This window comes from Alligator mississippiensis, chromosome 5, assembly GCF_030867095.1.
Source record: "Alligator mississippiensis isolate rAllMis1 chromosome 5, rAllMis1, whole genome shotgun sequence".
NCBI classification, from domain to species: Eukaryota; Metazoa; Chordata; order Crocodylia; family Alligatoridae; genus Alligator; species Alligator mississippiensis.
This window is the reverse complement of record NC_081828.1, coordinates 44,987,278-45,013,447: the sequence shown is the minus strand read 5'-3', so window position 1 is coordinate 45,013,447 and position 26,170 is coordinate 44,987,278. Positions and strand designations below refer to the sequence as shown.

Here is a 26,170-nt window from a genome sequence, read left to right as displayed (position 1 = left end):
ATGACTTAGTATAACCTTGAAAAGGTTGGATATGTAAGGAGATGCTCAGCCTTCAGACTGAAACCAAGCAAGCAGGTGCTCAGCAGATAGCAGTCTGCCTGGCTGGGAGACAGAGCCAGATGCACCTGATATCAGTTAATAATGGAGAAGCCATGAAAAGGGTTTTTAAAAAAAATCCAGAAAGGAGCACAGGGAGGAGAGGACAGAAGTGCTGGTGACAAGCAGTGGCAGAAAGACCCCTCTCCTATGGCCTGAAGGAAGGCAAGTTCTGAGCTGTTCACTTGCTTGCTTGTTTGCTTACCCTGGTTTAGGTTGATTTGTTTATTGGGAATGTGAAGCCTCTCAGAGGGGAAAAAAAACCTGGTTTTGAAGGCCTGGATAGAACTGACTGACTTAGCCAAGGAAGCTGAAAGAGTGACCCACTTACACCCTTGTGCATCTTAGAGTTGCCAAGTCACTGTGACACATCTGTTTCTCAAAATACATCTGTTTCCGCTGTTGTTTGCCACTGTATGCCCACGTTTCACTTTTTGGGGAAAGGGCAGGAAGGCAGATATGAAGATTAGATTATGGCCACTATGATCTCAGAACTAAGCAGAAGTAAAAGTGACCTTGCTCATCCTAAATGGATTGGGATTTGTTCATTTTATCATGACTGACAGAGCACAAATGCCAACATTTCCAATACACTTCTTAAAATCTGGAGGGCGTCAAATCTGAAGTTTTTAAATGTTATCTACTTTTTGTGTAATAACTAAGACAGTTGAAAGCTAATCTCCTGTGGACTCCCACTACACTAAAAGCACTTAAACCCTCACTGTGAGCGAACAAAATAAATTATTTTCCAAGCCTTATCCTGTGTTTGGTTACACTCAGACATACTGCAACTCACAGAGTGCATCCTTCCTACACGGACACTGAGAAAGTCACAAAAATGTTCCAGGAGTCCTCTTACAGTCAAAAATAGGTTTACTGGAATGTCTTTAGTTGCAGCTGTAAGTAGCAATACTGAAAACACTGAGCTTGTGCATCTCCATGACAGTACAGAACATTTCTTTGTTTGCAAAACCTAATTTTTTAAACATGAGAAAGTAGCATCCTTGCAATTATTTACAGAATGGTTAGACTGCCTCTAATGTAGTTCTCTTTACATATGTTCCCCCTCCTTCACTTTGATGAAACAACTGAGCTCCCTACTTTCAGCAACTGGCAGTAGGAAACTGCTTAAATTATAAATAACATCATTATTCCTTAGCTATATATATACAAATAAAATGCATTGGCAAGTAGCTAGTTTCACACTGGGAATCCTGGAATACAGCAAAAAGTGTTTGGGATTTTTAAACTTTAGGTTATAAAAAAAAAAAAAAACAAAAACAAAAAAAACAGTAGCATATATTAGACCCAAAAAAGGTCATTTGGCAGTTCTCAAAATGCCCTTGTCAAAACTGGCTACTTGCCTCTTTTCCCTTCTTGAAAAAGAACACTTCAAAGCTATATACATATGTTTCATTTAAATTACACAGCAGTTTGTTTTTATCATCCCAAAGCTGCTTCCGTTGAGATCTCCAGCCATCAAGTCAATTGTGGTATTTCAGGACTATGGGTACTGAAAGACACAATGAAACAAGTTTGTTAGAGAATATTTACAAACCTAACATCATTCATTGTCAAAGTCAGAGAGAATAAAAACAGTGTTCCTTAGTTAATCAAGGAATTTGCAAGTGAAAATTAGTTTCCTTATTCAGATTGCTTAAGTTAGCATCCTGTGCAAATTCTAGGCAGGAGACAGTAGTTCTTGCCATTTTTATCTACGTCCAACTCCCCAAAACAAACCAGATGGGACTTTCCATCAGTGTCTCTCCAGCCAGCATTCCAGCTGTTGGCTCTGCTCTCATGTCCTACATGTGCATGTTAGCCGGATAAGATGGTCCAAAAGGATAACAGGTTTTTGCTCACTGTCAGAAAGGGGCTCGGTATAAAGATACATCTGTACCACTGTTCCTAACTCCAAGACCAATGTGGACTTTTGGAAGCTCCTTATGAATAACCATGCCACCCAACCCAAGGGTGGAGTGACTTTCCTGCCTTTAAGAACTATCCAATCATTATTTGTACTACCACAGTCCCCCTAAGGGTCCCCAATGTATTAGGAGTGGTCTGATCTTTGGGGCTTTCTTTCTAAAAATTGTACCTCCTTCTTAGTGCCTTTTTCTTGTCTAGCTTGCCAAAAAGTCATGAGAAAGGTCTGTGGGACAGGTGGGAAAGGAGCCCATCTCCAAGCCCCACTCAACTGGCCAAGCCTCCCTGCCAGAGATTAACTATATAAAACACCTTTTAAAAATAGATTCACACTAGGATGGACAAATTAAAACAAGTTACAGATTTTTCAACAACATTTGGAGAGAAAGATGGAGAACTCCAAAGGTCTCGGGTACTAACCCCACTCTTCAAACAAGCCAATCAGGAAGGAATAATTTCTCATTAAAACAGGGCAGACCTCTTTCTGGCAAAGCGTAACATCACATGCATCTGTTTCTTTCCTCCCTGGTTATGGTTCTTAAATGAGCTGTTTAAATGAGAAATGATTCCCCTCTATATTCTTATAAATCTTGTGTAGAAGGGACAAAGCACAGGCTAAGGAAGCCTCTTGCCCAAATACTGGCTGCATGTCACAAACCTCCTTTAAAAAGGGAAGGACTTGAGGATTACTGGTGACTTCCCTCAGCAGCTGCCAATCAGGACCCAAGTTAACGAGTGTGAATATTACAGAAAATAAAAGTATTTTCAAATGTGAAAAGACCCAGATAACTCAGGGAAGAGTTGCTGATACTCACTGATTATGACTAGCAAAAGTACAACAGCAGCCAGACCGATGATGGCCTTCATCTGTAAGAGAAGCACAAATAAGCACAAGGGTTAACTTCTTCACATGAGACAGCTCTTCAGTTTGTCATAAATTAAAGTTTTCTGTTTTCCATGCATCACCTCTAGATGCTTTACCCGAGTGTTTCTTTCCTATTTATATTTGAGGCAAGGTAAATGTTCTCGTTACAAAGAATACTGATGGAAAATAAAACGGTCTTTCTGCAGCAAGCTTCCTTGACAACACTACCTACCCCAGCTCTGTTTTTCCTTGGTTTAGAAGGCAGGCAAGCAGAGAAGAGCTTGGGACAAGGGAAGAAAGAACATTCAACAATATTGCTACAATAAAAATACTTATAGGTGTGACCACACCACCTTTCAATAAGGCACTAAAAATGTAGACTAGTTTCCCAGCACCAAGGTATTCAAACCTAGGTGCCCAAAGTAAGACTTGCCCAAATGCAAGTAGCTCAGTTTCCGAAGGTCTGAGAAAACTGGCTTGAGTTTAATGCCCACTTGATGTTCTTTGAGTCAATATTACCCTTGGAACCAAATCTTCTGCAGAGGGTTAAACCTGGGGTACTTCCCTGCAGTCCATCTTTTGCAGCAGAGATGGTGACACTGATGACTATTTGATCTGCAGTCAGGAATAGAGGCTAATGTTCATGTTCAAGAAATATAAGCAATGGGTAAATATAACCATTTGGGTAAGAACCACCAATGTCTGCACTGCACAAAAGAAACCAGGACTAAAAGATCCACAATAAACCTGGAGATGTAGAAATGCTGCCAGATATTGGAATGCACAGCACTGTCATCATTAACTGATAGAGCAGCCAGCCCAGACTGACAAAATCCACATCTATGGGATATTCATGGGCCAAAGCTGTGTTTTATTAATTAAATATTTAAAATAGTTTCCAAGGACTCTGAACTGTATTGGAATCTCTTCACACAGCAGATGAGTACTAAGCCACTGAGACTTGGAAAAAGAAAACCTGGGAAATAGTCAAGGAACACAAAGTCTTGAGAGGCCCCAGAAGGCAAAGCAGCCCAAATACCACCATATACCATACAAATTTCACATTAACTCCTTTAATAAAACTGACTTACAGTTGAAAAGGTAGAGTATATGTGCTGGCTTGGGCTTTAAAAAAAAAAAAAAAAAGCTCCAGAGTTGTTGCAGGTCTCAGCTGCAGGTGAGATTTTGGGGGGGGGGGATACTGCCCCTATCTTGTACTGCAATAAATCCTCACTGCTGCACATGCAAATCAAGGCAAGGAAATTCAGCTGTGGCTACTCTACATCAATTATGGGAAAAGTGGTTGTGAGGTCCACACACACCAGGGTAGGGAGCCTCTCTGGCAGGCATACCTAGATTCACAGATATAGGGTCGGAAGGGACCTCGCAGATCTTCTAGTCTGACCCCCTGCCCTGGGCAGGAGAGAAAACTGGGCTCAAATGACCCCAGGTAGGTAATCGTCAAGACTCCTCTTAAAGACCCCCAAGGTAGGAGCCAGCACCACTTCCCTTGGAAGCTGGTTCTAGATCCTCACCGCCCCGACTGTGAAGTAGTGCCTTCTAATGTCTAGTCTGAACCTACTCTCTAACAACTTATGGCCGTTATTCCTTGTTACTCCAGGAGGCGCTCAGGGGAACAAGGTCTCTCCCATTCCCTGCTGGTCCCCCCCTAGTAAGTTTATAGACAGCCACCAGGTCCCCCCTCAGCTTTTTCTTGTGAAGGCTGAACAGGTTCAGGTCTCATAGCCTCTCCTCATAGGGTCTGCCCTGCTGTCCCTGGATCATGTGAGTGGCCCTCCTTTGGACCCTCTCAATGCTGTCCGCATCCCTCCTGGAGTGCGGTACCCAGAACTGGACGCAGTACTCCAACTGCGGCCTGACCAGTGTCACATAGAGGGGGAGGATCACCTCCTTGGCCCTGCTTGTGATGCATCTGGTGCTGTTAGCCCTACTGGCCGTGTCCACGCATTGGCAGCCCATGTTCATCTTGGAATCAATAGTGACTCCAAGATCTCTTTCTGTCACTGTACTTTCGAGAAGAGAGTTCCCCAGCCTGTAGGTATGCTGCTGGTTCTTACTGCCCAAGTGCAGCACCTTGCACTTGAGAATAGGATGGGATTCAATACTACATTTGCCCACCACTGTAACCTGTAATCTCCATCTACTTCTCTCCCCCCAGACCTCCCCTCAACCAGCATGGTACCCCTGACAAAGATGATGCACAAGGTGCTGGAAACGATGATTAGGACAGTTATCCCTTCACGGCTGTGCTAACCTGTGCTAGGGCTGAACCATGCACAAATAGCCCCCAGACCCCCAGTCCAGGAATGAATTTATCTACCCTATTTACATTTTAAAGGAGTCTGCTTCAGGCCAACAGGCAAAGCCAAGAGGTCTGAAAGGGATGGTGAATAGGATAAAGGCCTTGCTGACAAGCAGCAGGACATTTTCTACCCGCATATCAAAAGGAAAAGATTTTAAATTTTGGTGAATTTTCCTTTTCTATTCCTTAACACAAGCAGCACCTCTGGTTTTAAAATAGTCCCACAGGACAATTCCATTCACCTATACTGTCCTGCAGACATGAGAATCCATGGATCACTTGGATTTTGGCCAGTAAAGGAAACTAATGCAGACATCTCAGTTGGCCAATAGCTCTATTTGGCTAGCTGTGAGTGTTATTAATTTTGTGAATATGCACAGTACTCTAAGATGTAGTGCAAGTTTAACGTTAGAAGTATATTGGAGCAAGGAGCCATCTACACTGGCTAACTTGTAATGACATGCAACTCTCGTTCTGAGTTTCAGATCACTGCAATTTCAAGATGACAAAACACTGGGATAAGTGATGTACAACCCCTCCCCAGTAATGCACTAATTTTACTTACTAGAGCACTTAGCTTGACCGAGACACCATTCTTTTTTGATTGGATTGTTGACTTTGTTAGTAAACATTGATCAAATGATTGAGACCTGCAGATGCCTTATAAAATTACACTAAACTCAATTACTGTTATGAAAACAGTGCCTGGCTTATTTGCATTGCTTGGTTATTTAGTAAATAGTACTTTGTTCTTCTCTGGTATCTTTCATTAAGAGATTGCAAAGCCCTTTATAAAAACTGATCCTGTAGGTTTCATAATCCCCCTGTAAACAGTTATTTATATTGACATTGTTCGAATTCCTTTCCTCCAATTGCCTCTCCTAAAGATATACCTATTTCAGTACCTCATTAAGCTAGTCAATCCTACTGTACTTAGTACGGTCAGAGTAACAAGAAACTATGTTAGCTAAAGCATAATGTTCAATATGGAGCAAAGATTAGCTGCCCCAAGTACAGAGTGCTTGTTTTTAGCCAAGCAAAGACTACTTAGAGTTGTATGCTGGTATGGAGAATTTCTGCCAGCCTCACTTTTGGATGCTAGACAGGGATGGCTGCAATACAAGACACTAAATCTACAAACTAAATATGAACCCGAGTCCCTGCCAAGCTGCCATGGTGACCCTCTCATTTGGGCCATGTTTGAAGAACTTGCATTACAAAATCCATTCCTTTCCCCTCTCTACTCACCTTGCAACCTCGCCACCACATCTGCCTTCGAAGCTGCTTCGCTCTGTTGCTGAAAGCTGTTGCATTGTCTGATAAACTTTCTGTGGCACACAGAGAAATGAATTAAAAAACAAAATGAAACAGATGTACTTACCCCTTTGGTAACACAAGTACATAAGAAAAGAGTTATTCAGTTCCACAAACTTATTTTTTAAACCATAAGCTAGGCAACCAAGGAACAAACACTCACAGAGCAATTCTGCATAGCTCTATAGGAATCCAACATTTATTTCATCAGAAGAGAACATTATAAATGTAGTAGAATCTTGTCAATTCTTACTAGTACTAAGTAGTACAATACGTCGATAGAACATATTGTACTAGTTAGTAAATGAACACACAACTGAAGGAAAAAAGGTTACTGCAAGACAAAATGGTCTTTATTAGTTTGAATAAAAGTAATTTAATTGTAGCAAATACCCTCAACATTCTAAAAATGAAAAAGAAAACTGTTGGAAGTCTTAGCAATACAAGTCTTGCCTGCAGCGTTCTACTATTAAGTCTTCCCTGAGACAAAGAGCAAGACTGACAATAAGCATTTAGTGAGAATTGTCAGCTGTGCAGAACAGCAAAGCAAGGATTAGAGGGGCTCTACTGAAATGCAAGCCAAATGACAGGGGTTCCAAGTAGACCACAGCATAAAAGATATATTATAACCAAAGTCCTCAACACAAAAAGTTACTTGGCTCAAGAAGGGAGCATTAAAAAATTTAAGTTGCAATATCCAATTATACTTGAAAAAAAGAGAAGAAAAGAAAAAAGGAAAGAAAGAAATTTAAAAAAGGCAAAAGTAGTGCTACAAGTCACCTGCTCAAAGCAGCAATTTAAGGGGAATATATAAATCAAGGTGCGTCAAGAGAGCAGTCAAAGTGATGGGAGACTTACCCTCTTAGGAAATGATGATACTAAATTGGGAGGTGATGCAAACACTGGGAAAGACAGAGAAATAATACAAAGGGACCTACAGAGGTTAAAAATATGGACAGGGTATAAAATTAGGTTTAAGCTGGATAAATGCAAAGCCAATACAACAGTGGACAGCTAATCTGAAACACAGCTGTTCAATGGAGAAAGATGCTGTTTCATTGTTCCTGCCTTTGCTGAGACTAGAGGTAGGAGGAGAGAGCAGGAACTTACCATTCCAATTAAGGGACAAGAAAAAAGGGAAAAAGCACTAAGGACCACACCCGCAAAAGCGCCTAAAGATGGAAATAGATGCCAGTGGGATTTCAGAAGCTGGCAGTGCTTTTGTACATCCCAGTGCCCTCATATCTACATTTCTGAGTGCCTAACACCCATTGTAAATATGGCCTGGAGTCGGATATTAGGACCCTAACAGCATTTCTATTTGGACTTCTTGTGTGATAATATATAAAACACAGGACAAAGCTCAGGACACCAGCGGTCTTCAAAAAAAATCAGGGGAATTTGGGGCTGGAGAAAGTAATTTATGAGGCAGGATTAGAGAGTGAGCTCTAGGTTAGTAAGTAACTAAAAGCCAGGATAGGAAAAGCTACGTACACCAAAAGGAAGGAATTTAGGCAGAAAAGAAAGCAAAGGGGATACAAGTGGAAAGAAGAAAATTTAGACAGTAAGCTGCCAGACAGTAAGAGCTATTGGCCTGGACAGTAGATTTCCTGAGAGATTTGGAGACAGTGATTTGTCTAGAGTAGGGTGCTAAACAAAACAAGCCTCAAAAGGGCCTTAAAGAAAAAGGATGAGATGATTTATCAGATGTTTTGTCGCTATGATTTATAGGATTTACTGTAATGAAATGGAATCAAATAAGAGGGCCAGAGAGAGCACGGGTGAGGTAGACAACAAAGTGGCCACATTCACCTCAGTAAAGATGACTTTCAATACTTTTCCTAAAGTCATTATAGTTTGAATACCCAGAGGAACGTACTACTGCACAGGACTCACAAGTTACGCTGGGAAGAAGGGAAGGCACGAAAAGGAAATAGTACTGTAACAGTATTAAGTGCTCGCACCTGATTTATCCTGAAGGTCATCCAGTCTCTCGCCCCTTTCAATCACCTTTGTGATGTTCTCTTGCATGACATCAATGACTTCATCCACCTGGTTCTGTACACTGGATAAAAAAAATAAAGCCATCATAAATTACACAAAGCCAACAAAAACAAGTGCTACGAGGATACTGTCCTATACTGGTGCCTCTCAGAAAGCCGGTCACACTGAAAGAATGATGGGCAGTTCACCAATGAGGCAGATACAGGCAAAAAGGGAAAGATCATTGGGGCATTTGGGAAAGGGCTAAGTCTTAGCATTGCACGTGGCCTGCAAAGCACATCTCAGAACAGGGTATGTCCCTTCCTTTTCCTCTTTTTAAATGCTCCATTACTCTTTCATTCTCATCCCAAGCTAAGGCCAAAGGAAAGCTGGAGAACAACTCTATGGATAACGCCACATCTTGGTCCATAGAGTCAATGGTGTTCTTTCCCCCGAGAGAATTTTAGCACTGTACTCGCAGAGAAAAAGGAGCTTCAGTAGTGTTTTTCTGCTCTCTCAATTTCACTTTTCTAATCCAGCTTTAGCTCTTGTAGCATGAACGCTTCCATCACATATACAAGTTCGGTTTTACTGCATCAGACTTCCCATCTCCTTCAGGACTCACTTCAGAATGAGGACAGTTATGGACGTATTGCAGACTCTTACACATGAGATATTTCAAAGGACTTCAGAAGCACACTGGAAATCAGTGAGAGAGGTACGTCCATATAATTTTTGTCTGCCTGCCAAATGACAGCAGAACAGAGGTAGACCTGAATGCATTCTCCACATAGGAATAGTTTTTGAAAAACTCATTGCTGAGGAGTTTAATTTAAATTCACTATATTTTCAGCATTGCTGGGCTACTGCCATTCTAGAGGGACTAGGGAAGACCAATTAATTAAGTGCTGTCCTCTAAAGATACTGTCAACAGCACCAAAAAGCCTCAGATGGGGGCCTTTCTGTTGTAGAGTGATTTGACTCAGCTGCATCTTTTCTAAGGTGCCAAATTTCAGCACAGGGATTTCAAAATAGCCTAGAAATTAAGTGAAAAGTGTTTTCTCAAGGAAGTCTAAAGCCATACTGAAAAGAACTGGGCAGCCAAGTATGAACCAAATGAAGTAAATCAGGATAAACTAAGATTCTAGCTTCTGAACTTCACATTATAGGTTATGCAACGATGTAGGTAGTCACTTTCCAGTAGCCTAGACCACAGCCCTGTGCTACTGCAAACGCACAAATTAAATGATGGTCACTGCTCCATAAAATAGGATTCTAAATCCACATGTAACGTAGAATAAAATCGAATTCTTTAACTGAAAAAAACAAAAAACAAAACCTGCTACATTCTGGTTTATATTTAAAGTCAATGCATTTTTATATTTACAGGAGGTGGAAAGTGGTAACAGCTGGGAGAGCCTAGAATATATTATATCATTTGACATTTATTGGCCTTTCAGAACAAGGGCAGGAAGAGTTGTCTCCGAGAAAGACAAATTTAAGCACAGAACGAAACAAACGTAAAGTGTTCTGGCCTCTCAGCTCAGCTTCAAATATCTAGCTCAGTTTCTTTGATTTCTTTGTGTGGATTTAATATAATTTCAAATACAATGAATGTGCATATTTTGCAAAAGATGGGTATAACTATAAAGAAAAGGACTGTATGCATTCAACATTACTGGATGTATCAGGTACTAATGTATCAGGATTCTGTGCAGCCCCTAGTAGTGGGGAACGTGGACAACCCTGCTATAGGAAATGCTGCCTCTAGTTGAAACTGACCTAGTTCTAAGTCTTCAATGACTTAATTGTCTTGTTTTCAATCCTCATAACATATTCATTCTAACCAGTAGTAGATAATACAGTGTGGGTGTTCATGTGAAAGGTATCCATATGGACATCTAATTATCAAATCTAAACTTCAAAAATAATAAGAAGCTTTGCCATTCCATAGCACAAGTACAACCTAAAAGGGATATAAAGTATACAAGATACAGATAGAGCAGTTTCCATTTAACTCACCCAGCCATGAATGGCTTATAAGTAGAAATGCAACCATTACAAATGGAACATGCCCCAGGTTTGGCTAGGACAGTCCCGGATTTCATAGGCCACGCCAGCATCCTGGCCGGTTGGTGAAATACAAAGCAAAAGTCCTGGATTGGTGCTATCCTGCCTGCCCATGCCCAGCCTGGCCCCTCCTAAGCAGCAGCTGGAGACTGAGGGGGCAGAGGGCAAGAGGGCTACCTAACTGCCCCCTCCAATTTAATTTCCCTTTCTGTGGAAGTGGCAGGTTGATAAATTCAAGACAAACATTCAAGAATTAGATTCTACATCTGGAAAACTGTATCAAATTTGTAGTTTTCCATATATAGAACCTAATTATTGGGGGGGGGTAATCTTATAATCAGGGGTGTCTTATATTTGAGAAAATGTGGCAATTCCTACATGTGTTCAAATACCATTGGAAGCAAAACTGCTGTTACTGATCCAAGAAAAATGTAATTAAAACCAAAATAAATAAATCCGAATGTTCCTACATATGTTTTCAAGCCATTAATGAAAAACTGCACAAAAGGAATAGCCATACGTCGTGATTAGTTAAATAGTGAGGGCTATACTTTTATCTTGTAATTTCAACTAGGCTTTATAAAACCACTGCAGCTCTGTTCCTGTAATACATGTCATCATCAGAACCTACTCCTGCAAACTCCTAGCTTAATATTCAACTGAAGAGGACATTTTCCCCTACATATACAGATGAAAATAACACAAAAATGAGAAACTGACCTTTCCTGTAGCTTATCAGCATGAAGTGTTCAATCCTCCCCATCCACCCAAAATCTTCAGTTGCTACTTTTGCCTTTCTGTATCTAAGATAAGCAGTTGTCTTTAATGCTGCAGACCAAGATGGTCAAAAGTTTTTTTGTGAAAGGTCCCTCAAAAGAAAATCACATGCAACTTAACCAGGGCAAACCTAACATTTGTTCACAAGTCAGGTTAAAAAAACATGGCAGTGGCAGAACTTTCTGTTATTTTAAACGAACTAAGTCAGCCCATCATAACCATTTCCAGTGAATCAATTTACTTCTTCCCTTACCCTGGTATGCTGAAGCTATTCAAGCGCTGGCAAAGGTGCTAATCTTACACTGCCTACACCGGATGTACACACCCAAATCCCCAAATCATTACATCTGTGATTCACTACCAAAGGCTAACTGAAAAGGTGTCATAATAATGAAGTGTAGGTGATGGGATATCTTTCCTCTGCATGCCATGGACAAACCTAATTCAAAAGACAATTACTGTTTCCAAGCATAAGAAATTAAAAAAACAGAAAGAGGTGCTGGGGGAGAGGCAGAAGGCTGGCTGCCCAAAAGCCTTCTGCTCAGACTTCCAGGACCTTTTCAATGGCAGTTTCACATGCAAAAGGCTGATGAAAGCAGGTCTACTTTTTACTTTGCTTTTCAGTACAAGGCTATTCTTAAAAATTAGGTCACTGGCTTAAAAGTCCTCCCAATGACAGTTTCTCCAGCAAGTTTTCTTAGTATAAACCACTAGCAGAAATGTACAGAGGATGCAATACGAGTAACTCTGCATATTAAGAGTCAGACAAGGTAGAACTATGAGCAGGTGTTCAAAGGAAACCCCACCAGGTACACAACAGCTGTTTTACTTATAACCTTTGGAAATGGTCTGCAGATATTAGATGGCTACCTAGCTCAGACCAAGTTACACACTTCAGACCTTAATGTCCCAGTATCCTTGGATTACAGCTAAGAGCTACAGGCCATATGCTATGTATTCTTATTATTTAGCTATAGCATACAGATATTAAGTTCACCTGGTACACAAGTGTAACAAAAAAGGTGCACCCCAAAGAGCTTATGACCTATATAAATAAAAGATAATTCTTCCTTTCTTCCATGCTTTAACATCCCCTTTTACAGTTAGGGATCAGAAAGATTAAATGGCTTGCCTAGGTTCACATAGAGAGCCTGAGCTCACCAAAGAATCAAACCCAAACCTTCTGGATCCCAGTACACTGCCTTAACCATAGAACCAGCCTGCCTCTTTCCCTGGGAGATGGGTTCCAGCATGAGTCAAAGGTCTAACTAGGCAATTTCTGAACAATTGCATTATTTGCAACTAGTTCTATGTGCTTGATGTTGCAAATTCAAGCAATATTAATTTTTTCTTTTTGGTTTTACTTGGCCAGGGAACAGATTCTAGGAAGAAATATATTTACTAGTAGCAAGCTACTGGCTTCTTAAATATTTTACTCGTGGGTCTGTACCCTGCCAGGTTTCCAAGTAGGAAAAAACTGAATGTCCAACCAGGAAATGGAGTAAAACAAAAACATAAGACACGTCTCTTGTGGCTCCAGGTTACATTAATGACTGTAAACATGCTGGTTTTAATCAGGACAGCAATAATGAGGTCACTGGAATCCTGGTATGATTTAGTATCTGCTTTAATGTCCTGGCTGGTTCTGAAGGAAAGGAACTTGCCTTCCCTTCATAGGATTATTATTTGACAAAAGTAACAGGCAAGTCATACTACCAGACTAAGAACAACAGTCTATTCTTCAAAAGGCAGAAACAATGGGTGAGAACACCGGCCTCTTCCCATGTGACCTGTTATACAAGCCACCAGATGTTGGAGTAGTCCAAAATTTTTAGCAGGCAGCATGAGATGCGCTTCTCCCACTCTTTATCAAATGGTACATGCATGGACATTAATGAGGTTCCATATACTTTGTGGGGTGCTGTGGCAGGGTACTTCAAGGTGCCTTGCTATGGATCTGGAAGCATGAATTCAAATCTTGCTGTGGACTTGTGCTGACAGCTACCCCTGTGAACCCAAATGCAGACAGGCACCTGGTCATCCAGACTAGAAAGTCAAAGGCAACCAGACATGACACTTCTCACATTTCTTTGTGTGAGATCTGCTGCAGAAACTGGTGTGCCTTAACTATGGTAACCATATGATCCACAAGGTTTAGGAGGACCTTTGACCTTTTTTAAACAAAGAACCACATTGCAAAAATTGCTGTGGTGACAGGAATCTAGAGGTTTGTACAAATGAGACAAGAGGTACTTGGAATCTTCCAAACATCCAAGGGAGATGCAGCTGCTTATCAGGGTTGTAAGAGAAGTACATTTGATAGTCACTTCTCACTAAAATAAGTAGCAAAACAATTAACAATGATCTCTGAGTTGTCATTCTTAGGTTTCTGCATCAATGCTACTGCAACAAAGGAAGATATCTGAATCTCTCCTAGGCCTGACAACCTTAGAAAGTTTAATAACCACACTACAGCAATGGTGCAGTTGCAGAACTGGTAGCACTAAGAGGAAAGACTAAGGTGTTTTAACAGAAACTGGCTCTGAGCAAAGTTTTTTATCAGGCACTGATAAGTGTTTGAGTTTTGTGTACACTAGTGACTAAATGTTGAAGGTATTTTATTACCATGATGAGTGTGCTAATATTCTTTGTACAGATGCAGCCTAAGAGTAATTGTTTCAGGCTCTCTGCAGATTCATGAAATCAGCACTGCTCTGACTTAAAGTCAGATCATATTATTTAGGATGGTTTCATAAACATGAAGGTTAGAACCAACAGTGTTAACACAAAAGCTGAGAATCTAGAACATAATTCAGTAGCAACGAGTTGATGCAGCAACAAACTCCAGTGCTGAAGAATCAATCAGGCCTCACTTATTAGCATATTTAAGGTGGGGATCTTCTGTTAACCTGCACTCAGTTTATGTTGAAAGCCTTTAGGGAGAAACAGAAAACTGCCTAAAAGGGGCTTAGCATATATAAATATCTCCCAAATACCCATGCTATTTTACTTGAATCAAAGAAAATGAATAAATATAACCTTTTGTCCCACTGTAAGAATTAATCTTACTGAAGTATTTTGAAAGGTGAAACAATCTCATTTACAATACAACATTTATAATTGCAATGAAAATAAATGCAGCAGATTGGAGACTTTCAAAACCATGGAAAAGGATTTAGGCTCATGTGTTTCATTGACTTTCTATGAGACTTTTGCCTATAAATCCTATGGCACGTCTTTAAATTCCACCCAGATTAAGCATCTCATGTACCCTGGGCACTTCTAGTTAAGAGGTATCTACACAAAAAAAATTAATGCCCCCACCACTCACAACTGGAGGGAAGCCTTGAACATATATGCTGCACCTAAAGTCTCCATTCTGACAACTCTGATGATACATCTCTCACTGAACCTTCACTAATACCTCCCGTACACTTTGCCATCATATTCAAAGCTGCTGACCACTTTCTAAATACCTCTTCTACCACTCTTTTTCTCTGTCCAATTATGTCCAGCAGAGAAACAAGTGTTAACCCTCTCCATAGGTGAGGGCTTTTCTCATGAAAAAGAACAAGTCATTTTCTTAAATTTAAGAATAAGGAACCGCATTAGACAAAGTGATAACATGTCAGTTACTGCACTTTGTAAATTTAGCTTGTTGCAATGATTTAAATTTTCTTCCATCCATGTTAAAAATACATGGCTGTTCAGATGATAACAACAGAAAGCAAGACACTGAAACAGGCCAAGCCTTTTTATTTCTTCAATGCTAACTGGCTAGTCTGAAGTGATTAGCACAGCAGAATGCACTCTAACCTTTCTGCTGATTTCTAACAGCTTGCGGAAGAAAGGAATTACAAATGCTCAAAGGAGATTCCCTCAGTGTTTGTTTTTACAGCTCATGGGTTGAACCTCATCACCTCAAAAACTTATGGATGGAGTTTGACTGGAGGGTCTGTGCTTTCAACCATACTGGGATGACTACTGAAAGATCTGACAGGCACTGGCTTTCTCTCACCTACAAAAAAGAACTGAGACTGAAGCCACAAGCTAAATGATTTGTTATACGCAGTGTCACCTAAGTTCCCCTCAAATTTCTATTCTAGCTCTCAAGAGCGATGTACAGGAAAACAAATGTTGTTTCAATAAACAGGATAAGATGTATTCTTCACCTGTGACCAACCTTTCCTCTCCCTCATGGTGCAACAAGTACTATGAGTCCTTCATATGCTGGAACAGACCAAGCTGGAACTTGGAGCAAGCAGCAACACCCAAAACATTCACAGGAGATTATTCTCAGAGAAAGATCTAGTGCTGTTAGTCTCTTTCCCTTCGTTCTTTCTAACTAATGGTTATAATCTCAACTCTAATTGTTTCCTGTTTGTTCAGCTGCTTGAGCTTAGTAAGTCATTCCTTGCCTCCAGAAGGTCACAGAGATCTATTCCCCATATGATGAACTGAAGTCCAGGGGACCACCAGGTGCAAAGAGAAATCTACAATATAAGGTTATTTGAAACACCAAAGCAGGGAGGGGAAAGGATGAGGTAAAAACCAGGACAAGAAAGAGGAAGATGACGATAAATATGGCATACAGGCACAACAGGGTCTCAATTTTACAATGTTACTATTAACGCTCATATCAAATTTTGTAATGGAATAGTAAATGAAGAGGCCTTATGAAGAGAGAGGCTGATAGCCATGGGACTCTTCAGCCTAGAGAAGCATAGGCTCAGGGATGACTTAGTGGCAGCCTATAAGTATATAAGGGGTGTGCACCAGGAACTGGGGGTGCTCTGGTGAACAGGCATTCCCCAAGGGAAGACAAGATCTAACAGTCACAAACTCCTGGAAGACTGTTTTAGGCTGGATATAAGGAAAAACTTCTTTACCATCTGTGTTCCCAGAGCCTGGAATAGACCCCCTCCAAAGGTGGTGCAAGCACCTACTCTGGACATTTTCAAGAAACATTTGGATGCCTATCTTGCTAGGATCCTTTGACCCTAGCTGACATCCTGCCCCCAGGGCAGGGGGCTGAACCCAATGATTTTCCAAGGTCCTTTCCAGCCCTAATGTATATGAAATCTGTCTATGAAATACTGTAGGTGTAATATAACATAGCAGCAGCTTTCAATAGTCCTTTAGATGGCACACCAATTTGTTAAAGCCTACTAATGCACAATTAACTGTTTGATAACTCAGAAGGTGAAACTTCACCTGCTTGAAGAGAGATGGACTAAGAAATACTGGTCACAAAAGATTAAGAGTGAATGATGTTCATATTTAGAGCTAATCAGAAGCGTGTCAGCAAGAATGTAGCAAAACATTAAAGTAATGCATAAACAAACTGACATCTGCACTATAAATCAGAACCTCTGGAGAACTTACTGCCTGATTTTGTCATTCCTAGGTCCAAATTTTGGTCCAGAAGGTCCTCTCCTGCAGGAACAAGAGACAGTAATAATGGACAAAAATGCACAGAAATATTTGAGTGCCAAATGGTTAGGCCTTCCACAGAGTTCAGAGTTGTCATTTAAAAATCAGACAAGACATAGTAAACATGACAAAAAGCGGTCCTGTATCAGCAAGGTGTTGGCCCTGAAACTACTAGTAGGATTCTTCCACCTTTAACACGTGGAGGCCTAATCTTAAGCAGCTAATGTTAGCTTAACCTTAATTTATATTTGTTGCTAACACCTTCCCTGATGTAAATTGTGCTATATCAATGATTTCAAGCAAATCTAAAACAGATGGCAAAGTTAAATCCCCAATCAATTCCCCACTATTAGTAAGTTTGTGTTGCCTTATCTTTTCAGTTTTCCCAGTTCTGTTCTGACCAGGACAATTAGCAGTACACTCCCACGCTAACTATAATACCCACACATGGACCTTACAGATACTCACAAGAAGAAGTCCTCCTCTTCATCAGAATCTTCTTCTAAAAGGTTTCTCTGTGAAGACAGAAAAGCAAACAACTTCAGTCAATAAGCAGCCAGAGTACTGTATGCACACTTCAAGACCCTGCAATATAATCTCCATCCTTCTGACCAGGGACTCTGTATAATTCCTTTTGAAGATTTTTTTTTTAAATGACCGGAAGGGGTATTATTTCTAGTCCCACTTTCTAGGAGCTGAGCTGAATGTTTCTGTACCCTTAAAAAGTAAGGAAAACATTTGCTAGTTCTACAAAATGCGCAGCAATATCAGGCATTGCAACTAAGCCACTGAGTCAGTTCTTGTTGCTACTTGTAACAGTGAAAATGAAACCAATTTACAGCAAGTTTCTATCAATTCCAGGGAAGGTTTGCATCAACTTCAGTTCTCTCATTCACTTTGAGAACATCTTTCTGATATCTTGCAACGCAGAAACCAGGTGGTCTATAAACATACTGCACAATGCCCAGTAAGACTCATTATACACACTCACACATGCATACGCGTGTGCACACACCACTATGAAAATGCTGACATAGAGATTCAATCCAAGTCAATTCTAAGGCTCCATTCGTAAAGTATCACAGTCAGCCAGCACCAAAGTTCCTCACAGAAAACATCTCTTGTAATTAGGTTTACCTTCTCTACATGGAAGAACACATTATTACTTTCTCAGAAGACACTGCAGTTTTTCTGTCACCTGATGATATAAAGGATGGCGAATGAAGATTAAATGTAATAGATTCACCCCACATCTGTAGAGAGAGTCAGGTTAGTTGTAAACAGAAGGGGTGCACCTTTCCAATTTTCAAATTAGGATAAAGATGATATGATCTTATATCCAGTTTGCTTTGCATTGCATAACTATTTCCTACCATATCCCCTACTGTGACTGCTCCAAAGATGCTCAAAGTAAAGTGGAACTGAATTTAGCATCAAGGATTTCCACCTGTTGTGTAGTGAATATAAGCCTTAGGGGGTACATTGCTGCTGTTATTAGGGGAACTTTTATAACTGCTACTCTTGATTGTTATACAATTATCCCAATACGCTCTCTTTATCAAGACATTTTCACCTCAGCTTTTGTTAACTCTGTTACATGAGTGAATGATTCTAAGACTGAGTCCAATTCAATCTTACAAAAATCTGCTCTGTAAAAGAAAGTTTGAGACAAGTAAATTGTTACGAGATTTTATCATGCCCACCAGATTGAGTAGATTGGTCACCTGGACTAATTTTTCATGACTATCTTGTATTTAAAGCAGCTTTACATGAAGTTGGGTAAGTTGTTTTACATAAATAATAAAAACACATATGTATCTTTTTGTGCGTCTGTATTCATGTTTTATCTCCGTAACAAATAGTCCAACTGCTCATGTCCACCACAGTCCTTTTTCGGGGGGTTTAAAAAAGGCCAAGAAGGGAAAGGTGAATAGTTTAGGAGCCCCAGAACCAACAAATCTAACCCATTCTCATGATGCTTAGATATTAGGCCTGTGCGAAGCAGCAAGTATTCGATTCGGATTTGGACCTGGCCAACTCAGAGGGACAGCGATTCAATTCAGTGATTCAAATCACTGTCCCGATTTGATTCGGCCAATTCAGATCCAAAGATTCGGCCATAGACTAAACAGGCAGCAGTCCTCGAGGACGCTGGACACAGCTGCCTCTAGCTGGCAAGTCTGTTGTAGTGGGTGGAGTGGGGAGGGAAGGAACGTGGGGGAGGGGGGAGGGGTGGCGCAGATCAACACCCCCACAGCAAGGGAGGGATTGGGCCTGGAGCTGGGGCTAGCTGCCCACCCGGGGAGGGGGGCTCCCACCACTGTGCGCCATCACACGCTGCTGCTCCAGGAAGGCATGGAAGCAGGTGTGTGCCCCCGTATCTGCGTGGGGCAGGCTGAGACGGGCTGTGCTCCAAATGGGTGGAGAAAGGCACTGGGAGCGGGTGCCCTCCCACTGCTCACCCAGCCTCCCCGCACCTCCCGGACAAGCCGCAGCTTCGCCCTGGCTGGGCAAGCAGCAGCAGGGCATGGAGGCGGGGGCACGCACCTGGATCGGAGCAGGGCTGGTGGTAGGGGTTATGGGGAATTTTAGGGTGACTGCAGCCCCCCCCCCCAATAGCCCACACTCCACTGGGCTCTGGGGGGGCAGGCAGAGCACCATCCTGGCTCCACCTGCCCCAAAGAGCACAGCCCAACAGGCGGCGGCTGGGGCTAGCCTACCAGAGCGCAGACCAGCCCAGTCCACCTTGTGCAGATCCAGAGGCACACACCCGCTCCCATGCCCTCCTGAACCTGTGGTGCATGGTGATGCGCATTGGCAGGAGCCCCCTCCCCAAGTCCAGCACACCGCCCCCCCCCCCCCCGGCAGCTTGTCCCAGTCCCAACCCCAATCCTTGCCTCACTGTGGGGGCATTGATCTGCCCTGCCCCTCTCCATGCCCACCACAACAGGCTTACCAGCTGGAGGCACCTGTGTGCAGCATCCTTGAGAACTGACTGCTGCTTGTTTAGTCTATGGCCAAATCTCAAAATCAGCGCTGAATCTTTTCCAAATCAATTTGGAGGCTTCTGATTCAATTCAGATGTTTTAATTGGTCTCCTGATTCGATTCTGATTCAGAGATTCAGCTGCCAAATCAGGCCAAATCTCCTCCAAATCTAATTGGTTATCAAAGCTTCACACAGTCCTATTACAGATGGCCTTTTCCTTGGAAACTGTTTTGGATTGCCATCTGCAACTATCATAACCTCACCTGGAAATCCACCTTCACTACCACTTAATTCATTATTGCTGAATCAATTTAAACAGAATATAAGAAGTTGCACTCTAGTCTAGAGGTGGGCTTTCATGGTCTCCTTGCAGGTACAACAGCATTGTTCCTTGCAACCAGAGAGCCTATCATCTCACTGGCAGCTAAGCCACTGCTTACGAGCTGAGCTAAGCATTGTTTTAGACGACAGTTTGGCTACCAAATTTGGTTTAAACATAATTTGACTTGATAGATTATGTTTAAATCCACTTAGCCTGAAATAGTAATTTAAACTAATTCAGCACACACATTTACAAGTTCAACACAGAGACTTTACCTACAGATAGCAAATCCCCATTGACATCACACACTCTCTCTCTCTCTCTCCCTCTCTTTTTATGAAGTATTTAGACCAGCGGTGTTGAACCTCTTTGGCCAGTAGGCCAGATGGGCAGTACCCAATCCCCAAGGGCCAGCTCTGCCTGGTAGATCCAATCCAGCACCCAGGTAGGTGTTACGGGTCCCGTATGGCTGCATAGAGGGAGGTGGGAGGACCAGCCTGGCTCAATCTAGCTGTGCAGGGGAAGGGGTGTAGCCCAACCCTGCATGAAGAAGGCAAGGCCAGGCCCCAGCCTAGCTGGACGGAGGGAAAGGAACATGGTCTGGCCCCACAAGGGTAGGAGGGGGAAGATGGTGTGGTCCAGCCTACAGGGACATGGTCCAGCCCTGCAGGAGGAAAAGGGGGCCCCAACCCAGACACATGGAGGGAAAGGGGTATAGCCTGATCCTAATCTGCCCATGCAGGGACAGGGTTGTGGCCCAGCTCTGACCCACTGCCTGGGATTTTGGCAGCGAAGATGGGTAACAGTATTAACTTGGCAGCTTCCCCGCTGCCAAATTTCCTAATCCATGGGGAGCCTGCAGGCCAGATTCCAAGGCTCTGCAGGCCACATTTGGCCTGCATGCCAGAGGCTGAGCATCCCTGGTTTAGACAGCTTTTCGGCAGTACAAGTTTCACCTACAAGGGGTTTCAAATAGAAGACCACAGTATGCTGCATTATCACAGAATGGTAAGTAGTGACCTAGTGTCTCACCTATAATGGCCTAATAGCACAAACTCTTAAGCTGAGAGAAATCTCATACACAAATCAGATGTACCTAAAACAGACTTATTTGTTAATGTCAGTTTTTAAAGATCAGATCAATTGAACAAAGCATGTAAAAATCATACACATTTTAATTAACAGAAATATATCAGATCCCTCTCAGCTTAAGTTTGTGCTATTAGGCCATTATAGGTGAGACATTACAGTAATTTGCCTGTACTATCTACCAATAGTTCTGTTTTGCCACCTCACGGTAAGTGCGACATTCATTTATAGTGCAAATATCCAATATAAAAAAAAAAAACGTGCATGCAAATTACAAACAGGTTACATGGGGCAATATGCAAGAGAAACAGAATAGAATATCATGCTGTATACTACCCTGAACCTGTCTAGTGTTACACAGAACAACTATGTAGCAGTGCCCTGCACATTCAAGTATCAGATACAATACTCAATAATTAAGCTATTTTCCAGCTTCCTCAGAAAAAAGTGCTACACGTGACAGTCTACCTGGGGGTGCTCAACCACTGGCCCATCCAGAATTATACACCACTGGTCTATGTAGTTAAAAGGCACAGGGTAGAAGGTGGTTAAAGCATTCCACTATGGCTTCCAGAGAGACAAAGTCAAAGGGGTACCTGGTCATTCAGCCAAAGGAGGGAAAAGTATAGACATCATGCCAATCACAACACTATAACCAATGTCTACTAGAATTGGTGTATCTTAACCACCTAAGCTCAGGCAGGGTTGTTACATATATAACCAATCTATTCATACAGTTGTTTCATACAAATAAAGGCCAGAACATCTCTTTTTTCCACCAAAACGTGTAGTATTTATTGGTGACCTTCTGACAAAATAAATAAATAATTAATCAAGTCACTTTATCAAACTGTATAGACCAGCCATACCTGCCAAGCTAAAAGGGAGTATACACCACATCTAAAAATAATGTCATGTCATTCATTTTTATATTCTACAACCATGCAGCTATGACTATAGCTGCAGTATCACACTACAGCTACAACAGGACTCCATGGAAACATGAAATAATCTTGAGGCTGAAGACAAAAACTGGCCAAGTGCTCTTTTGGCAATAGTACACTTTATTTGTTTCAAGGCTGTTCATCTGTTTCCCTCAGATTTCTGTTCTAGCTCTGAGGACCAAGATGTACAGGAAAACAAACATGTTTGTTTCAACAAATTGCACAAGGTGCATTCTTCACCTGTGACCAATATTTTACCTCCCTCATGGTGCAACAAGTACTACGAGTCCTTCATATATGAAAATACACCGGGCTAGAACTTGGAATGAGCAACAACACGCAGAACATTTATAGGAAATTATTCTCAGAGAAAGATCTAGTGCTGTTAGTGTCTTTCCTTTTGCTCTAACTCAGGACAACATCCAGCCTGTGGGCCAAAGCTGGTTTGCACAACTACTGGGCTTTGTCTGTGCTTGTGCCAATGCTGGGGCTCAGCAGTGAGGAGCTATGCCAGGGCCAAGGAACTGGAAGCTGTGCCTATGCTGCTGCTGCTTGGAAGCTGGACAACTCTGATTTACTGTATTCAATTTACAGGTGCCCGTCCCAACAAAGGCTCAGAGTGGCTTACAATAAGAGGACAGAATAAGTTATAAAATAGAAGAACAAACAAGAGAACAAATCACCTTAGAAGGAAAGCAGAGAATCAACAGAAACCTAACCAATATCCCAGCCTAGCTTTACTTATTAAATGCCCGTCCAAATTAGAAAGTCTCACCATGCTTCCAAGAGATTTTCAGTTTCTTGTTTTAAAATCCTCTTTCAGTGCCCGTTTAGAACACATTATTTGCAAAAAGGGAATCAATACACACATGCATCTCAGACCAAACCTTTGTAACAGCCGTTTGTCAGCAGCTGTGAAGTCATCAAATGATGCATTCTGGGAATTACAAAAGAGTAGAGCCAGCCAGAATTTTATGAGACATCACAGGCTTTTAGAAGAACTGCCTTTCAGTTAACAAGCTGAACATCTCTCTTAAGCCGACTGTTGGGACTACTTATCACATGCCACACCCTCCTCTCTCAATTTTTTGGGTTTAGACCTTTGTTACATCCATACCTACTATTCAGTATTTGGTCTGCTTGTACAAAATTATTTTGGGCTTTACTGTAAGCTGCCCTGAGTCTTTTTTTTTTTTTTTGAGACAGACAGCATATAAAGAAATAAATACTGGTGAAATAATGGACTTCATTCATGTGTAGTGCACTTTAAACATGACCCCCACTGATTCAAAGTTATTCAAGTCATCAGTAACAAAGCCACATGGTGAAGCCTATTCCTACACCTCCAGTAAACACAGAGCTGTTAAATATACAAGGAGGGCAAGGAATAAAGCACTAACAAATGTAGCCAAGGCTACCACAGGCCACCAGGCACTTACCCTTTCACTTTTCACTGAACCAGTGACGTCATCATCATTGAGGTGGCGCTTGAATTTTGGAGGCATGTTTTCCACTCAAAAAGATGCCCTTGATGGTCCAGTACAGAAGGTGTGGGGAGAAATATGCTGCCTAGGAGAGAGGAAAAATGTGCGTCTTTGATATCTAATTTTACATGCAATTGGCAATCATTATCACCCCTTCTCCAGCACCCGGGAAAACAGCGGGAAGGCAACCAGAGAGCACCACCAGAATCCCCACGAAACAAAAGGCGGTACCTCATCCATTGTTATGTCGCACCATCACAGCCCCACAAGCCCCTCTTAAAGGGAAAGGCAATTTGATCGTGTTTCTTAAACCCTAATCCTGGGAACGCTCAAGCACTGCTCTAAACTCTGGCCATTCTGTGAGGAGTCACATGCTTGGCAGGATCACTCAGCGCTCCACAGCTAACCACCACCACCCGAAGGCAGTGCAAAGAGGGGCTCCAGACTGCAAATGCATCGAGGTACTAACAGTGTCTTTGGGCATCTCTGGTGCAGCCCCACGGCTGAGTTGCTGTGTGACAATACTGGGGTTGGGGGAATAGAAGCGAAGGGTATAGCAAAGGGAAACTAAAATTGGAGGAAAAGAGGGAGGAGGAGCAGGAAGTGTCGCTAAGGTGTGAAGAGGGGGTTGCGGGAGGAAGGGCTGGTTGATGTCCATGGCCTGGCCCACACTGATGGGGCTGAAGGTCTTTCCCACCCTGCTGGGGGACAGCTGCAGCCCTGCCTCGCCCGGTACTGCCGACTCTGGCCCCTGGGGAACCAACCCCCGACCCCGCGCCCCGCTCAAAAGGACAGAGACGAAGGTCGGCCCCGGCCCCCAGGCCTGGGGATGGCCAGGACCAAGTGCTGGGAGGGAGGGGAGCCGCAGGGGAGGTCCTCGGGGTCACGTGGTGCCCCACCTGCTCCCCCCGGCGACTCACGTGACCCCGAGCCGAGCGCACCGGAGCCGGAGGCCGCGCAGCTCCGCCCGGGGCCCGGCCAAGCCAAGGCCGCCCCGGCCCCCACTGCGCTGAGCTACGCAACACGCCCGACCCCAACCCGCGTCCCGCTCACCTCGCTGCGAGGCCCGGCTGGGAAATGGCTGGTGTTGCGGCCGCAGCCGAGTCAGCTGCTCCATCGAGCACTCGACACTCCCTCTGAGGGGCGGGGCCGACCGCCGAGTCATCGATCTCCCCCTTTCCCCTCCCCCACAGGCGGAGGGGCGCGGCTGGCCCTTCCACGCTTCCGTCTCCCGGCTACTGTAGGCCTGGGGCAGGGCACTCGTGCCGGCTCATCGCAGCGACGTCAGCAGGCGGGGTGGGGGTAGGTCGCTGCCCGGTAGCGTTGGCGGGTGAATGATAATTACGGCGTCTGTGTGGTCGTTTCTGCTTTTGTACAAGTGCGACCAATAATAAGTAAAGTGCTCCAAATGTACGGTAATTGTTGAGGCGGCTCATTGTTGCAGCAGCTGCAAAACCCAAGTCACTCAGGGAGTCTTCACGGACTTCTGGGTTTGCTGTCATTACTCTCTCATCACCAGGGATCCTGGTTTTCTCAGATTTAAAAGAATCCTGAAATTTCAGTTAAAAAATTAATCCCAAATCCACACTTTTCCATGATTTAAATGAAGCACCACTAAGACACACACACACACACACACATGCTCGTGTCTTTATGCGAATTCTTTTCTCACAAATTTCTCTATATGTGAATTCACTTATTTATACCAGAAATTTGCTTTATGCGACAAAACTCGGATGTTGTGTTCCAGCCTGCAGGGAGCTGGGAGGAAGCGGAAGGCAGGCAGTGAGACAGGTGGCGCCACGCGCATGTACAGTGCACCCACGTGGCCCCAAGCAGCCTCGAGGGCAGCTCCAGCTTGGGGGGGAAGAGGAAGGTTGAGGCCCGTGTAGGGAGGGAGCTGGGCAGGGCTGGGGCTGCAGGTGAGCCAGGGGGTGCTTGGGGCCCGGGGCTGCAGTGCAGGGCCCCAGCAGGGAGCAGGACGGAGCCTCCAGTGGCTCGGGGAAGTGGGAGGGGGAGGCCGGCACCCCACTGCCTCACACACTTCCAAGGGGAAGGGGCGGACACACAGGCGCAGTGGGCCCAGCTTGGCTCCTCTCCTTGCCTGGTCCCAGGGCCCTGCACCCCACTGCCCTGGCCACACCCCTCCCTCAAAGAGCGGCAGGCACAGGCTGTGCATCCCCAGGGAAGCGCAAGATGAGCAGCCACCATTCCCTGCCGCCCTGCCCCAGGTGCCTCTCCAGCCCAGCAGGAGCGACACGGGCTGGGAACAGCAGGGCTGCACAGAGGGGCTACGAGCTCCCCGCTCCAGGTCATGCCCACTGAGACACCCGAGGCAGGGAAGCAGGGAACAGCCTGTTCCCACCTGTGTCCGGGCCCGTTCCCACCCTACCTCCCCTTCGGGTCCGGGCCCATTCCTGGACAGACAGACAGACAAAGGCTTGTATAATATTAGAATGTATATAAATATACTAGTCAATTGCCCATCAGGAATGACGGGGGAGGAGGGGAGCATGCGGGGACAGAGCCCCGTGCCCCCCCAACCCTGTCTGGGCC

General features: G+C 43.4%; 1 protein-coding gene across 1 annotated transcript; it reads right to left on the bottom strand.

The window, feature by feature from the left end:
* Positions 1–951: 951 nt before the first annotated feature.
* Positions 952–24,755, bottom strand: VAMP4 (vesicle associated membrane protein 4). Its single transcript, XM_014605151.3, has 8 exons — positions 24,668–24,755; positions 23,570–23,699; positions 17,256–17,302; positions 16,740–16,790; positions 8,489–8,589; positions 6,459–6,538; positions 2,838–2,889; positions 952–1,609 (listed from the first exon to the last, which is right to left on the bottom strand). Exons 2-8 carry the CDS (start codon positions 23,633–23,635, stop codon positions 1,581–1,583), a joined length of 426 nt encoding a protein of 141 aa, XP_014460637.1. The 5' UTR covers positions 23,636–23,699; positions 24,668–24,755; the 3' UTR covers positions 952–1,580.
* Positions 24,756–26,170: the final 1,415 nt, after the last annotated feature.

Coding starts and splice junctions, on each gene's coding strand:
- VAMP4 (XM_014605151.3), bottom strand. CDS start 23,635: ATGCCTCCAAAATTCAAGCGCCACCTCAATGATGATGACGTCACTGGT. Junction 16,791..17,255: donor GAAGAGGAGGACTTCTTCTT/GTGAGTATCTGT, acceptor TTGTTCCTGCAG/GAGAGGACCTTCTGGACCAA. Junction 1,610..2,837: donor ACTTTTGCTAGTCATAATCA/GTGAGTATCAGC, acceptor TGTGTCTTTCAG/TACCCATAGTCCTGAAATAC.